This window comes from Triticum aestivum, chromosome 2D (assembly GCF_018294505.1).
Source record: "Triticum aestivum cultivar Chinese Spring chromosome 2D, IWGSC CS RefSeq v2.1, whole genome shotgun sequence".
Classification (NCBI taxonomy): domain Eukaryota; kingdom Viridiplantae; phylum Streptophyta; class Magnoliopsida; order Poales; family Poaceae; genus Triticum; species Triticum aestivum.
The window spans coordinates 46,071,610-46,086,932 of record NC_057799.1 but is presented as its reverse complement, the minus strand read 5'-3'; the positions used below and the strand labels follow the sequence as shown (position 1 = coordinate 46,086,932).

The window sequence follows — 15,323 nt, the reverse complement described above, 5'->3', positions numbered from 1 at the left end:
GAGAAGATGAAAGATGTTCCCTATGCTTCAGCCATAGGCTCTATCATGTATGCAATGCTGTGTACCAGACCTGATATATGCCTTGCTATAAGTTTAGCAGGGAGGTACCAAAGTAATCCATGAGTGGATCACTGGACAGCGGTCAAGAACATCCTGAAATACCTGAAAAGGACTAAGGATATGTTTCTCGTTTATGGAGGTGACAAAGAGCTAGTCGTAAATGGTTACGTCGATGCAAGCTTTGACACTGATCCGGACGATTCTAAATCGCAAACCGGATACGTGTTTACATTGAACGGTGGAACTGTCAGTTGGTGCAGCTCTAAACAAAGCGTTGTGGCGGGATCTACGTGTGAAGCGAAGTACATAGCTGCTTCGGAAGCAGCAAATGAAGGAGTCTGGATGAAGGAGTTCATATCCGATCTAGGTGTCATACCTAGTGCATCGGGTCCAATGAAAATCTTTTGTGACAATACTCGTGCAATTGCCTTGGCAAAGGAATCCAGATTTCACAAGAGAACCGAGCACATCAAGAGACGCTTCAACTCCATCCGGGATCTAGTCCAGGTGGGAGACATAGAAATTTGCAAGATACATACGGATCTGAATGTTGCAGACCCGTTGACTAAGCCTCTTCCACGAGCAAAACATGATCAGCACCAAGGCTCCATGGGTGTTAGAATCATTACTGTGTAATCTAGATTATTGACTCTAGTGCAAGTGGGAGACTGAAGGAAATATGCCCTAGAGGCAATAATAAAGTTATTATTTATTTCCTTATATCATGATAAATGTTTATTATTCATGCTAGAATTGTATTAACCGGAAACATAATACTTGTGTGAATACATAGACAAACAGAGTGTCACTAGTATGCCTCTACTTGACTAGCTCGTTGATCAAAGATGGTTATGTTTCCTAGCCATTGACATGAGTTGTCATTTGATTAACGGGATCACATCATTAGGAGAATGATGTGATTGACATGACCCATTCCGTTAGCTTAGCACACGATCGTTTAGTATTCTGCTATTGCTTTCTTCATGACTTATACATGTTCCTATGACTATGAGATTATGCAACTCCCGTTTACCGGAGGATCACTTTGTGTGCTACCAAACGTCACAACGTAACTGGGTGATTATACAGGTGCTCTACAGGTGTCTCCAAAGGTACTTATTGGGTTGGCGTATTTCGAGATTAGGATTTGTCACTCTGATTGTCGGAGAGGTATCTCTGGGCCCACTCGGTAATGCACATCACTATAAGCCTTGCAAGCATTGCAACTAATGAGTTAGTTGCGGGATGATGTATTACGGAACGAGTAAAGAGACTTGCCGGTAACGAGATTGAACTAGGTATTGAGATACCGTCGATCGAATCTCGGGCAAGTAACATACCAATGACAAAGGGAACAACGTATGTTGTTATGCGGTTTGACCGATAAAGATCTTCGTAGAATATGTGGGAGCCAATATGAGCATCCAGGTTCCGCTATTGGTTATTGACCGGAGACATGTCTCGGTCATGTCTACATAGTTCTCGAACCCGTAGGGTCCGCATGCTTAAAGTTTGATGACGGTTATATTATGAGTTTATGTGTTTTGATGTACCGAAGACAGTTCGGAGTCCCGGATGTGATCACGGACATGACGAGGAGTCTCGAAATGGTCGAGACATGAATATTGATATATCGGACGACTATATTCGGACACCGGAATGGTTCCGGAGATTATCGAATATTTATCGGAGTACCGGGGGTTGCCGGAACCCCCCCCCCCCCCCCCCGGAACCTATTGGGCCTTATGGGCCTTAGTTGAAAGGAGAGAGGGAGGCCAAGAGGTGGCGCGCGGCCCCCCTTGCCCCATTCTGAATTGGGAAAGGGAAGGGGGCGGCGGCCCCCCTTCTCCTTCCTTCTCTCCACCTCCTCCTTCCCCCTTCTCCTAGTTGGAATAGGAAAGGGGGGCCAAACCTACTTGGAGTAGGATTGCCCCCCCTTGGGCGCGCCTCTCCCCTTGGCCGGCCCTCTCCTCCTCCCCCCTTTATATACGGAGGAGGGGGGCACCCCATAGACACAACAATTGATCTCTTGATCTCTTAGCCGTGTGCGGTGCCCCCCTCCATCATAATCCACCTCGATAATATCGTAGCGGTGCTTAGGCGAAGCCCTGTGTCGGTAGAACATCATCATCGTCACCACGCCGTCGTGCTGACGAAACTCTCCCTCAAAGCTCGGCTGGATCGGAGTTCGAGGGACGTCATCGAGCTGAACGTGTGCTGAACTCGGAGGTGGCGTGTGTTCGGTACTTGATCGGTCGGATCGTGAAGACGTACGACTACATCAACCGCGTTGTGCTAACGCTTCCGCTTTCGGTCTACGAGTGTACGTGGACAACACTCTCCCCTCTCGTTGCTATGCATCACCATGATCTTGTGTGTGCGTAGGAATTTTTTTGAAATTACTACGTTCCCCAACAGTGATCATGCACAATATGATCGTAAAAGACGAGCGCCCGGAACGTCTGTACGATCAAGGCTTTAAGTTTCAGGGTGAGAATGTTGTGCCTGAGCATGGAGTAGCGGCAACGTTTGAACAATTCACCCAATTTCATGAAGACATGCGTGATTGGGAAACTCACGTGCAACTGCAAAATGATTTGGTTGAGCATATGTGGACTCATGTTGACAACCAATAAATGTATCTTTTTTTATTCGTTTACAAAACTTTGTGAAACATTTTTATTTGTATTCGGCTTGTAAAACTATATTATTTTATCTGGTAAACTATATTATTTGACAATATGTTTGAATGCAAATCAATGGCCGGCACATATGGATTGGCGCGTTCGACGCGCTGTCGACCCATATCAAAAATAGGGCGGACGGCCGACCGAAACGGACAAAAAACGGACGAGATTGCCGTCCGTTTGGGTCGCCCCATTGAAATTGATCTGATGAAAAAAAATAGAAAATCGTGCAAGAGGCGAAGTGGTCGGCTCGTGGGGCGACGCGGCGACTGATCCCGGGATCCCCGGAAACAGCACGGCGAAATTCTGGAGAGCACCGAGCACCGCTCGTCACACGTGTCGCCGGCGGCAGAAGCCGCGCGGATCTGGCGTGAGCCGCTGCGGCCAAGCCCAACCCGCATACTCCCTTGTTGTTCGTCTCGCCGCATAAACTCGCCCTCACCCGCCGCCGCCGGTCTCCCCCTTCTCCCGGTTTCAGCCGAGCCTCACGTTTTCCCGCACGGATCAAACACGCAGAAAACCTAGCATCCCTGCTTGCTAATCCAGGAAGGCTGGGCGGAAACCACGCCCCCTTCTTGTTCGTCTTCTTCCCCCACTGCGTCTCGCCGCGGTACGGCCACAATCTCATTTTTCTTCTTCTTGCTTTTCACCTTCCATTTGGTTAAAATGCCCTGGATTGCATTTGAGGCCCGTGAATGTTATTACCAGTCTGTTTGACTCGAGGTAACAGGCATGTTTCATTTCATTTTCCTTTTCATTCGGGGTTAATTACCGCTGATGCCTGTGATATGTGCGATTATTTCAGGAAGTTTCAGTGAACTCAGCTATACAGTACGTACATGAGGAGAATGGATGTTTGCTGTGCCTACTTCGACCCGGATTATGAGAACCTCAACGAGAGGATTTATGGGACAAGGTAGGTAAACTGGCAACCATTTTTTCGTGATGCTTGAGCATGTAACATGACCTACAGTATAACTGTATGAATCATCAATCTCCAGGGTTAATGTGGACAACGAGTCATGTGGTAAATGTACTATTGTTAACGTAAGTACTCGAGTTATTGGCTGGGTAATCCAATTGTTTGGAGGGGAATTAATGGTAAACTAGTACTGAGTATTGTTTTAATCATATATAGGTAAACAGTCGAAATGACCATGACCTCCTACTTGAAGTGCTCCAAGTTTTGATTGGCCTCGAGCTGTCGATCGCAAAATGTTACATATCATCTGACGGCGGATGGTTTATGGACGGTATGGCCTGAAGGAAAATCCAACTGTAGTAGTTTATGGTAAAATCTGTACGCTCATATTTTTTTCCATACTAGTTAATTTGAAATGAACATCTGTATGGTTTCGTGTGGTAGTCCTTCTAAATGATACTTGCACTGCTCGACACAACCAACGTGTTTTCAGAGGATAAAGTGTATTGTAATATTATTAGTAGGTAATACTTGTTTGGATGTGCCCCATCCTGTTGATTCTCTGAGTTGCTGGGCAGACATGCCAAAAACTCAAATGCATTCTCGGCTGATGAGTATGCTAATCAATATTTACATTAGTCAAAAATATGGTCGTTCAGGAATTGGCAGTAGCTTGAGTGCACAGGCTTTGTTTTCGAGTTGTGCCTCTAGACCTTCTGCATGATCTCATCGAAGGGTAGCATTATGCTATCTGTGTTTACACTGCCTACATGTATAATATGGGTCATCACATTTGTTATGTATTGTATGGCTCCAAATTTATGTTTCAAAAAGTTCGCCATCCATGTCTGAAACTAATATTACCGAGATCAGCAAACTTGCATATAAACACAAAAGGTAGTCTGGCTAATGAGGTGAACATTCATTTCAATGTTTCCACTTCTCTCCCCGGTCTTCCATATCTCATTGGATATTTTATTTGTGGAGAACCTCAACCCAAAACTCTGAACGAATGCAAGTGAGTTCTTCACCCATCTAACTACAAAGTTTTCAGTTCATCATTTCCGTCTTTGCCCAACTGTTTTGCAGTTTTCCATGTGAGAGATCAGGAAGGAAACAAGGTTTACAGCAAGAAGGCCATAAACTATATAGAGCAGGTCTCCCTCTCCTTCTCCCTCAAAACTGAACTGGTTGTTTAGAAGCAGGGGAAAAAAACTGAAGATTGGTGTTTGGTGTCTTCCAAATATTTTAGGCAATATGTACTAGAGATTCTCCGAGGTTCACAGTGACGAGATCGAATGAGCTTGCGTCCAGACCTGATGTTGCCGCGCACTATACAGGAATTGAGATGATTGGCCACAACCGGCCTGGAATTTTCTCCGAGATATCTGCTGTTCTTGCTGAGCAGGGGTGTAATGTTATGGAAGCGCATGCTTGGAGCCATAAGGACAGCTTAGCCTGTGTTGCATTTGTGTCTGATGAATCAACATCATCCCCCATCAATGATCCGAACCGCTTAGCCTCTATTCAGGACCATCTTGGTACTGTTCTTGGACCTGACACAATGGATGAAGATGGGCGTAGTGCAAGAGCTCATATGCTTGGGGCTGATGGCCTGACAAGTCATCCTGATCGTCGGTTGCACCAGCTAATGTTTTCTAGTAAAGATTTTGATGGACATCCAGGAAAGGCATGTACTGCCTTCCCAATGCTTAGTTTGGATGGTTACAAAAAGGGCAGGAGGACAGTGGTCTCTGTTGATCGGTGCAATGAGAAAGGATACTCAGTTGTAAATGTGGAATGTGTCGACCGGCCAAAGCTGATGTTTGACACTGTGTGCACGCTTACGGACATGCAGTTCAATGTCTTCCATGCCTCAGTTTCCTCCCGTGGGCCTTTTGCCTGTCAGGTAACTTCATCTGCTTCTGTTTAATCAGGGATATGTATATGTTGTATTGCAATTTTGAACTAACATGAAAAGGGAACACAAACTGAAGAACTACTTGTGTAGGAATACTACATCAGGCACAGGGATGGACATATTCTAGACACTGCAGATGAAAGATGCCTGGTTGTGAAAGGTGTGAAAGCTGCAGTCGAGCGTCGAACTTGTGAGGTAAGTAATATAGTGTGATCTGATATTCATCTTTCTTTGTTCAAAATAAAAGATAATTTGTAGCATCATGAGTTGAATTGCATCCTCCTTAGTAACATGGATAAGATTTACTCTGTGACCATGTATAATGTGCATTGTTGTTTAGGGGTGACTACGGCGGGCCAAAGCGAACCTGAACCCAACGTAACATAATGTGCATTGTTGCTGTAATTCTGACATTAAAATCAGTGCAGTTTCGATTGCAGCAAAGCAGCACTGGGTGTTTTGTTGCTGTGGGGAAATGTATTCTTTTCTTAAACTTCTGTGAAATTCCTCTGCGCCCAACAAAGATTCTGACATTTTGTTACGTTGCGACTCATTATGTCTTGTTCTGACGTTACTGCATTTACCGAGTCCCATCTGATAATCGGTATGGTTGCTTATAGGGTGTGAAGCTGGAGCTATGCACGGAGAACAACGCTGGTCTCCTCTCTTACATCACTAGGGTCCTCCGGGAGAACGGGTTAACCGTTAGACAGGCTGACATCGCGATGGAAGGCAACAAGATGAAGAACACGTTCTACGTGCAAGGCATCTCAGACAACAAGATAGACATGGATGTCGTCGAGTCTGTCAGGAGGGAGCTAGATCCCCTGCCCTTCCAGGTGAAGGATGATGCGCTTCTGTCCCCGGGGCAGCTGGAAGGCGAACCAGCGGCTGAGAGAAACGTCTTCTGCATCCTTGGCCTGCTGAGGTCGAAGATAGAGAGCCTGTCATGGTTTCATCTCCTCCGGGTGAGTAAATAACATATAAGTACTACTTTACAGGCTAGGGTTTCAAAAAACTACCGATTTTTTTTTCGCTGATAACTACCAGATCAGGGGTCGGCTGTTTCAAAAAACTCTAAATTGTCCAGTGTTTTACAATTGGTCGTGGTTATGACAGTTGGGGCCCGCATGTAAGAACACTGATTGTTTTGACAGTTTGTTTGACAGTTAAATGACAACTGGGGCCCACATGTCAGTGTCCATGTAAACTTAAAAAAAAGCAATCAGGTCCCTTTAAACTTTTAAAAACACAATCAGGTCCTACAAACAAACTGAAAAAAGCAATCGGGTCCCTCCCGTGCTCAAGATCTAGAGGGGGCGCACTCGCCGCCGTGCTCGTTGCGGAGCTCCCTCCATTCGCGGCGTCCGGTGCGCCTAGCTCCCTTCCAGTGCCGCCGCACAGCTCCCTCTCGTCGTCCGTCACCCGCCCAGTGCGCTCCGCCGCGGAGCTCCCTTCTAGCGTGCGTGCGGGCTGCCGCCTCCTCCTGCCGGCGAGCTGCGCCTGCAGCCGCCGTGAGCTCCCCAGCGTGCGTCCTCTCACTCTCCCTCTTTCCAGGGCGCGGCGGCCCAAGCCCCTGGCCATGGCGCTCGGCTGGCGGCAGCCCATACCCCTGGGCGTGGTGGCCCGAGTCCTTGCCCCCTGGCCATGGCGCGTGGTCGGCGGCGGCCCGTGCTCCTGGGTGCCAGCTGCTCCTCGCGTGGCGCTCCTTCCCGGAGTCGGCCCTGGCTTGGCGTGCGGCGGGGTGGCGGAGGTGGTGGAGCTCGGGCCTTAGTCAGGAGGAGAAGGGAGAGAAGAAAAAGATAAGAGGAAGAAGAAGGAACTTACATGTGGGTCCCACATGTAAGATAACGGTCAAACAAAACAGTCAAACAAACAGAATGTTTAGGAGTGGGTCCGACCTATCAGAATATGGTTTAAACTGCTAGTGACGAGCGTTTTGGGTTTTTTGAAACAGCCGGCCTGTGATTTGGTAATTATCAGTGAAAAAAAATATTCGATAGTTTTTTGAACCCTAGCTTGTAAAGTAGTAGTTTTATGCTATTTACTTCCTCCGGGTAGTTTGGCTGTTTGGCTCTGTGAGTGTGATGGTTTTTTTCTGCAGCCTGGGCTGTGTGTAGCTATGGATAGTTTGTGGTGCACGTGTGCTTGTGCTGTGTATATTTGGTTCAAGCAGTAGCCAGGCTGCCTTGTTTCCTTTTCTAAAGATAAATCCCTGTCTCTTCTATACATGATACCAGCTGATCACGTTTGCATTATTCTCTGTTCAAGAATTTGTTCCTATTGAGGAAAATTATCACGTAATAACCAAAAAATTGGATGATATTTAGCAATTATTATGTTTAGGGTCACGTGCATTCTTTAAAAATGAAAAAAAAAAGAATTGGTGGTAACACTACATCAGTACCAGCCATGTTGTTGTTTGATTAGAGATACTAAGTTATTAACTATGCGTTAGGCATTAAATTCAAAAAATTGAAGAAATTGGAATTTTCTGCATGGTAGTATAATTTTTTTCTCGTGGGGCATCAATAAATTCGGTAACCACGCGGTAACCAAAAATTTTGAGCGGTAACCAAAATCTTGACCTACCTAGTAATCTCGAGTTTTGCCTAGCTGTGCACTAAGATCCTTGTCAATGGGCCTAATCTCGAGCTTCACCGAGCTGTCGAGTTTCGCCAAGCTGTTCATCAAGATCCTTGCGTTTGAGGAACCGGGTGAAGGAGCTGGTGGTGACAAGTCAAATCTCCTGTGAATCGTCATCAATGCACTCTCAAGACCAGCATCTTCACAAGCCCATGACAATGCATTCTTCTGTATGCTACTCCTTCTACTTGTTGAGGTTCATGTAAAAAGTTTGACCGAGAGGAAGCTACGTGGTACCAAAAACGTGATGTACCACTACATGGTTGAATGTGCGCAACAACTGGTTCGTCGAGTGTTGCTTGTCCTACTTTCCCATTGCCTACCAAACCTACTAGCTAACTCCAAGATATATGTATAGATTTCTTTCTTTTTATTCTCTCTTGCTTTCTCATGTAAATCCCCAATCTTTAATGCAAAGGCATAGCTCCTCCCACTACGGGCCGAATAAAGCATATGTGGAGAGGTCAAAACTGAGGCAATGCTATTACCAGCATATATGGCAAGTGAATATGATGATCTAGCTAGTTCAGAGAAGTTTCGCTTAAGTTTCAAGCTATGCATCAGCGAGAAGGAAATGCCCCCGCTGGTTGCTATAGTATTTCCGATACTAGCTACCATCCACACTGCAATTTATAGAGTCGTGTCTGGTGTGTACTAAGGGCCCAAGTGTGATCTCTTCCATTATCTAAAAAATCTCTATTTAATTCTTATCTATCATGTGTCCTTACAACCGACAGTTCTCACTGATGCAGGATGACACATCATTTTGGTACTTGAAGAGTTGGAATATCAATTCGGATCAATGGGAAGACATGCGTTGATTGGCCGATACGGTCGTTGGTACAAGCTTCAACATGTGCACTGCTCTTTTGTATGTTGCTGGTGTTCTAGTATCATGGTATGGGTTAAGCTTTTCGTATATAACTCGGCATATTTCGTAAGAGAAACCAGGAACTTATCTTCTATATCAATCCTTTGCAATCAAAACCCAGGATTCCAGAAATCTGTTCTGTGAAAGAGGCTGGAAGAGTCGAATTTCATATACGGTGAGGTCCCCTTTCCCCCGCGGGCTCTCGCGACCGCGACGCCCCCGTGGGCGACCGGCCGCGTCGTGACCCTCTTCTCCAGCCCTCCCTCCCTCCTCCTTCCCTCCCTGCCGCCGTCGTCGGCGCTCGCCGCCGGGCCTGGCCCGGGCGACGCTGGCGGCGGCGGCCCCCTCGCAATTCCCCTCTCGGCTCTCCTTTGGCGCGGGACGGAGTGGGCTGGGGGGTGTCCCTAGGCGGCGGCGGTCCGGCGTGGCGGCGGGGTCCTGGCGCTGCGCGGGCGGATGGCTGGGCAGTGGCGCCGCCGTTGGCGGCGGGGTAGCGCGGCGGCGCGGTCTGGCGGCGCCCGCTCGGCCCAGATATGGGCCCGGGCGGGCTGGCGGTGGGGTGCGGCTGCGGCGCGTCCTCCAGGAGGCGGGGGAGAGGCGAAGAGGCAGGGTGCTAGTGGCACCATCGCTGGCTTGCTGCAGCGTGGCGGCGGGGCTTAGCGGGCCCGTTTCGGGCCTGGCTGGGCCAGGGGTGGCCTGGCATGCCCTGTTGCCGCGTCCGGAGGGCTACTGCGACGGTGCCGGAGGTTCTGGCCTCCCGCACGACAGCGGTGGAGGTGGTTCCCTCCCGTTCGGCTTCAGTGTTGCTTCTCCCTCCGCGGGGCGCTTCTCTCCGGTCCTCTTGGCCTTGTGTTGGTGTCTGCAGTGAGGCGGCGTGGGTGGCGGCGCAACCGCAATGACGCATGGTGGTGGGCGGCGGTCTGGCTGGTCGGCTCCGGTCCGTTGGGCGGTGGGGATAGAGTGCGGGAGAAATCCTTGTCGGTTCTTCGGCTCCGATGCGGTGATACCTGCGGGTGCCACCATTCCATCCTGGAGGGTGTCGGTGATATCCATCCCCCACCTCCCTCCGCGTGCCGGGGGAAACTCTAGGACATGTCCGGGCAGCAGCGTCGTCGGCGTCGCATTCCTTCTTGGAGGTGCTACTTGGTACGCGGCGGTTCGGAGCCTCGGGTTGTGGTGGTGTGTTTCTGGAGGGTGTAGCGGTGGCGGGTCATCTGCGCTTTGTCGAGCTGCCGTTGTTGGCATTTGTTTCTTTTTTTTGGGCTTGTTGTGCTGTTCGCCCCAGCGATCCTTGTATCGGTGTTGGTTGCTTTGGAATACAAAGTGGGGGGAACCCCTTTTTCGGTAAGAGGCTGGAAGCGCATGCCGTGGGCAGGGGCGCGCTGCGTGTCAATAAGGCCAAGGTGCGGCGGGATAGGTTACAGGAAATTAGGGTTCGGTTAGGTGTGGATTGATCTCCAAGCTAACTACAAGATCATATCACAACAACCTAACCTAACCTATTTACAACACACGCCACACCTAGCACGGTTTATAGACACACCGTGAGTTACAATGTTTAACACCCCCCCTCAATCACAACTATCTAAGTTAAGATTGCGTCTAAAGACCTCCAGCTGCCGCAGTGATAGTGGTTTAGTAAAGCCATCTGCCACTTGATCACCAGTAGGAACAAACCGAATGTTCAAAAGCTTGTTTGCCACCCTTTCACGAACAAAATGATAATCAATCTCAATGTGTTGTGTTCTAGCATGAAAAATATGGTTGGTAGAGAGGTAGGTAGCGCCAAGATTGTCACACCAAAGTGATGCTGCAGATGAGTGATGAATGCCCAACTCTGTGAGTAAATTCTGGACCCAGATAATCTCAGCAGTAGCATTTGCTAAGGCCTTGTCTCAGCTTCTGTACTAGATCTAGACACGTACAGTAGCTTGCTTGCGTGCACTTCAAGAAACCAAATTACCGCCAAAGAATACTGCAAAACCTCCAGTAGACCTCTGGTCATCAGGACAACCTGCCCAGTCTGCATATGAAAAGCACTGACAAGTATAGAATCTGACTTAGTAAGTTTGAGACCATGACCTTTGGTTGCCTGAAGATACCGAAGAATTCGTTTTACTGCTGTCCAATGAGTGCTAGTAGGTGCATGGAGGAATTGACAAACTTTGTTGACTGAAAAACAGATATCTGGTCTAGTTAAAGTCAAATACTGCAGAGCTCCTACGACACTTCTGTACCTGATGGAGTCCTCGGCTCCAAGCAACTCTCCATCATGAAGAGACAACTTCTCTGAAGTAGACAAAGGAGTTGGAGAAGGTTTGCAACCTTTCATGCCCACTCGCTCAAGGATATCTTGCACATATTTTTCTTGGGATAAAATAATTCCACTAGCCACATTCTTTACCTCAATTCCATGAAAGAAGTGAAGACTGCCCAAATCCTTGAGTGCAAAGTCCATACGCAGATCCTGAAGAAGAGCTTCAACAGCTCTGGAGGAGGAACTGGTGACAATAATATCGTTAACATAAATGAGCATAAAAATGGTTATTCCATGCCGATGATAAAAGAATAACGAAGTGTCTCCCTTGGAAGCAGCAAAACCAAGAGACTGTAACTTGGAGTACAGACGGTAATACCAAGCTCTGGGTGCTTGTTTCAAACCATAGATTGCTTTATCAAGCTTGCAGACATATCGTGGTAAAGCTGAACTTTCATACCCAGGAGGCTGCCTCATAAAAACCTCTTCTTCCAGAACACCATGCAAAAATGCGTTCTTTACATCTAGTTGTCGTATGCACCAATTTCTAGATATTGCAACTGAAAGAATTAATCTGATAGTAGCAGCTTTGACCACAGGGCTAAAGGTATCCTCATAATCAATGTCGTACCTTCGTTTGAAACCTTTGGCTCCAAGACGTGCCTTATACCTGTCAATCGTGCCATCAGATTTCCGCTTTACCTTGTACACCCATTTGCAGTCAATCACGTTTCTCCCTCTGACTGGTGGAACCAAGCGCCATGTTTTGTTCTCGACAAGTGCTGAAAATTCTTCATCCATTGCCTGCTTTCACTTGGGATCACCAAGAGCATCCTGCAAGTTCTTTGGTTCACCTGTGGCACAAAAAGAACCCCAACGAACACAACCATATTTATACACCTTGGGTTTAGCAATACCACTTTGTGACCGGGTGTGTGAGCGGGCAGGAGGGGCGGAGCTGGTCGAGCTTGCTGTAGTTCGAGGCGATTTTGTGTAGTGAAACGGCGGAATCAGATGCAGCGGAGGGATCCGCAGAAAATCCCGACTCCGTCCTCTGCAGCGTGCCAGGCGGATCCGGTGCGGCAACTGGTGACAAATTGCCACTTGGCAGTTCTGGAGCGGCCGCAGGCTGAGAGGAGATCTGCACCACCCCGGAGTCCGCACGCTCCACCCCGCTGATGCCATGTGGGCCGCGCCCAGCCGGCCCGCCAGGGGACCGCGCACCATCCCCCGCGGGGGACAGCGCAGGAGTGCGCCCGGCCGGCCCGCCAGGAGACAGCGCATTGGTGCGCCCGCCAGGCCACCCGCCTGCCGATGCGGATCCCGGCGAAGATGCGCCTGCCGTCCCTGATGACGCAGATCCCGCGGTGGATTCGCCTGGGGCCACTGCAGCTGCTGACCCCGAAGCCACCTGCGGATCCTCTGTTGCCACAACGGAACTCCCTGTTTGCTGCATAAAATCATAAGAATTTTCACCAAAATCTTCGGTATTTGGCTGCCCTGTTTCCGGCACACTTTCAACTGGGTTATTAGCATTAGACATAGACATATGATCATCAGCAACATCAACTCCCGCTTGAATAAAATTAGGAGACGGCAAGAGGTGAGAGGGCAAAAGAAGTAGTTCTTTGCGAAGTTGGGCGCCGGCATTGGAGTGGAGACTCGCGAAAGGGAAAACTTGCTCATCAAAGATGACATCGCGAGAAACATAGACACGACCAGAGGAGATATCAAGACACTTGCAGCCTTTGTGGAGGGTACTGTACCCTAAGAAGGCACATTGCTTGGACCTAAACTCAAGTTTATGCTTATTGAATGGACGCAAGTTTGGCCAAACGGCACAACCAAAGATGCGAAGAAAAGAATAGTTGGGTTTAGTGCCAAAAAGTCGTTCTAGTGGAGTTTGGTTCTTGATGACTCTATTGGGAATACGATTAATAAGATAGACCGCAGTGAGGAACGCTTCGCCCCAAAACTTGACCGGCATAAAGGCATGAGCAAGTAGAGAAAGACCAACTTCCATGATGTGTCTATGTTTTCGCTCTGCGCAGCCGTTCCGTTGATGAGCATGGGGGCATGAGACGTGATGCGTGATGCCAATGCGTTCAAAGAAAGAATTCAACCGTTGGTATTCACCACCCAGTCAGTTTGCATAGCAAGGATCTTACGATCAAAGAGGCGTTCAACATGAGCTTGAAAGAGCCGAAATTTCTCAAAGACATCAGATTTATTTTTGAGCAAATATATCCAGCTAAACTTGCTAAAATCATCAATAAAATTGACATAATATTTCTGTCTTCCTACAGAGACGGGTCCAGGACCCCAAACATCCGAAAAAATAAGCTCTAAAGGAGCTGTGGATTCACTAGTTGAACGGGAATAGGGTAACTGATGGCTCTTGGCCATCTGAGATGCATCACACACTAAGAGGTGATCTTGTTTATTTGAAACAGGAAGATTGAAATCGCGAAGGGTCTTCTGAACTACCGGAAAAGCGGGGTGGCCTAGACACTTGTGCCACCGAGATGTGGATGGTTTGATGGCACCAAGAGCTTGACGTTGAGGGGCACTTTGCCGTCCGGTCACGGGGAACAAGCCCCATCTACTCTTGTTTTGCAGAATTGTTCTCCGGGTAGCCTGATCCTTGACAAGAAAGAATTCAGGGTGAAGCTCAATAAACACATCATTATCTCGCATAAGATTATAGGCAGAAAGGAGACTCTGGTCGGCACTAGGAGCATGGAGAATATTATTTAAGTGCAAAGAACCAGAGGGAGTAGATAGTACCGAATGACCAATATGTGCTATGTCCATACCTTGACCACTAGCCGTGTGGATTTGGTCGGTGCCGGTGTAGCGATCACGAACAGCTAGCTTCTCCAACTCGCCGGTAACGTGATCAGTGGCGCCGGTGTCGAGATACCAGTTTGTATCCACGCTGTAGGAGTGAGCAGAGTTGGCGGAGCGAGAGTTGCCACCACTACCGCCGCCGCCACCGCGCCCACCACCGGCGCGTCCGCCGCCACCGCCTGCGGGGTTGCGCACGTTGTTGTTGTAGCTTTTATCGAACCGTTTCCTGCAGCGCCAAGCACCGTGGCCTTCCTCCTTGCAGATTTGGCAGCGCTCGCGGTCACCGCGGTCACCACTCTGTTGGCGCGGCGCACCACCACCGACGCCATTGCCCGAGTTTTTGGAGTAGTTGCCGCCGCTGTAGCCACCGCGTCCACCACCCTGACCGCCGCGTCCGTCGCCGTAGCCGCCACGACCACCTTTCGTAGCGAGGTTGGCGGAGTGGTGAGCGGTGTAGGCGGCGTGCTGGGCGGCGATCCGGGCCTCCGCAGAGAGTAGCAGTGAGAAAAGTTCACTGAGACCGATTGGCCGATCGGTGGCAGCGCGCGTGGAGATGGAGGTGACAAACCGGTTGTAGTCAAGCTCCTACATGAGGCCCTCGAGGACGTACGAGACGATATCATCTTCATCGAGGGGCTTTCTTGCAGCAGCAAGCTCATCCGCTAGCCCCTTCATCTTTGTGAAGTAAGCAGCAGTAGAGAGGTCGCCCTTGCGAGCGTTGCCGATTGCCGATCGGAGCTGAATTTGGCGCGCCCTAGACTACGTGGAGAAGCTTTCCACTAGGGCTTGCCAGACGCCCGCGGCCATGGTGTGATTGGACACCTGCATCAGAACTTCGTGGGACAGAGACGCAAGCAAAAAAGTGAGCACCTGTTGATCTTGGGTGACCCAGATCGCATGCTCTGGATTGGGCGTCTCGGTGATCTCCTTCTTCCCGTTGGTGTCCTTCTCGGTGACGATGACAGCAGCGGGTTCGTTGAGCGAGCCATCAAGGTAGCCCATCATCGCCGCGGCCCTAACGTGCGGGAGAACTTGGACCTTCCATACCAGGAAGTTGTTGCGGGTGAGTTTCTCCGTGATGGTGTGGCCGAGGGAGGCAAGCAAGGGCA

At 49.1% G+C, this 15,323-nt stretch overlaps 1 protein-coding gene across 4 annotated transcripts; it reads left to right on the top strand.

Annotated features, from left to right (window-relative positions):
• The first annotated feature begins 3,004 nt into the window (after window positions 1–3,004).
• On the top strand, window positions 3,005–9,138 carry LOC123051442 (ACT domain-containing protein ACR2). 4 transcript variants are annotated; one of them, XM_044474306.1, is made up of 9 exons: window positions 3,005–3,470; window positions 3,553–3,663; window positions 3,749–3,794; window positions 3,886–4,000; window positions 4,759–4,826; window positions 4,922–5,578; window positions 5,681–5,785; window positions 6,211–6,558; window positions 8,989–9,112. In XM_044474306.1, the coding sequence occupies exons 2-9, from the start codon at window positions 3,587–3,589 to the stop codon at window positions 9,055–9,057; spliced, it is 1,485 nt and encodes a 494-aa protein (XP_044330241.1). In that variant the 5' UTR covers window positions 3,005–3,470; window positions 3,553–3,586; the 3' UTR covers window positions 9,058–9,112. The 4 variants fall into 4 exon arrangements, with proteins under 4 accessions (XP_044330241.1, XP_044330240.1, XP_044330243.1 ...); XM_044474305.1 differs by having other exon boundaries at window positions 3,005–3,357; window positions 8,989–9,111; XM_044474308.1 differs by lacking the exons at window positions 3,005–3,470; window positions 3,553–3,663 and having other exon boundaries at window positions 3,886–4,038; window positions 8,989–9,110.
• The last annotated feature ends 6,185 nt before the right edge of the window (window positions 9,139–15,323 follow it).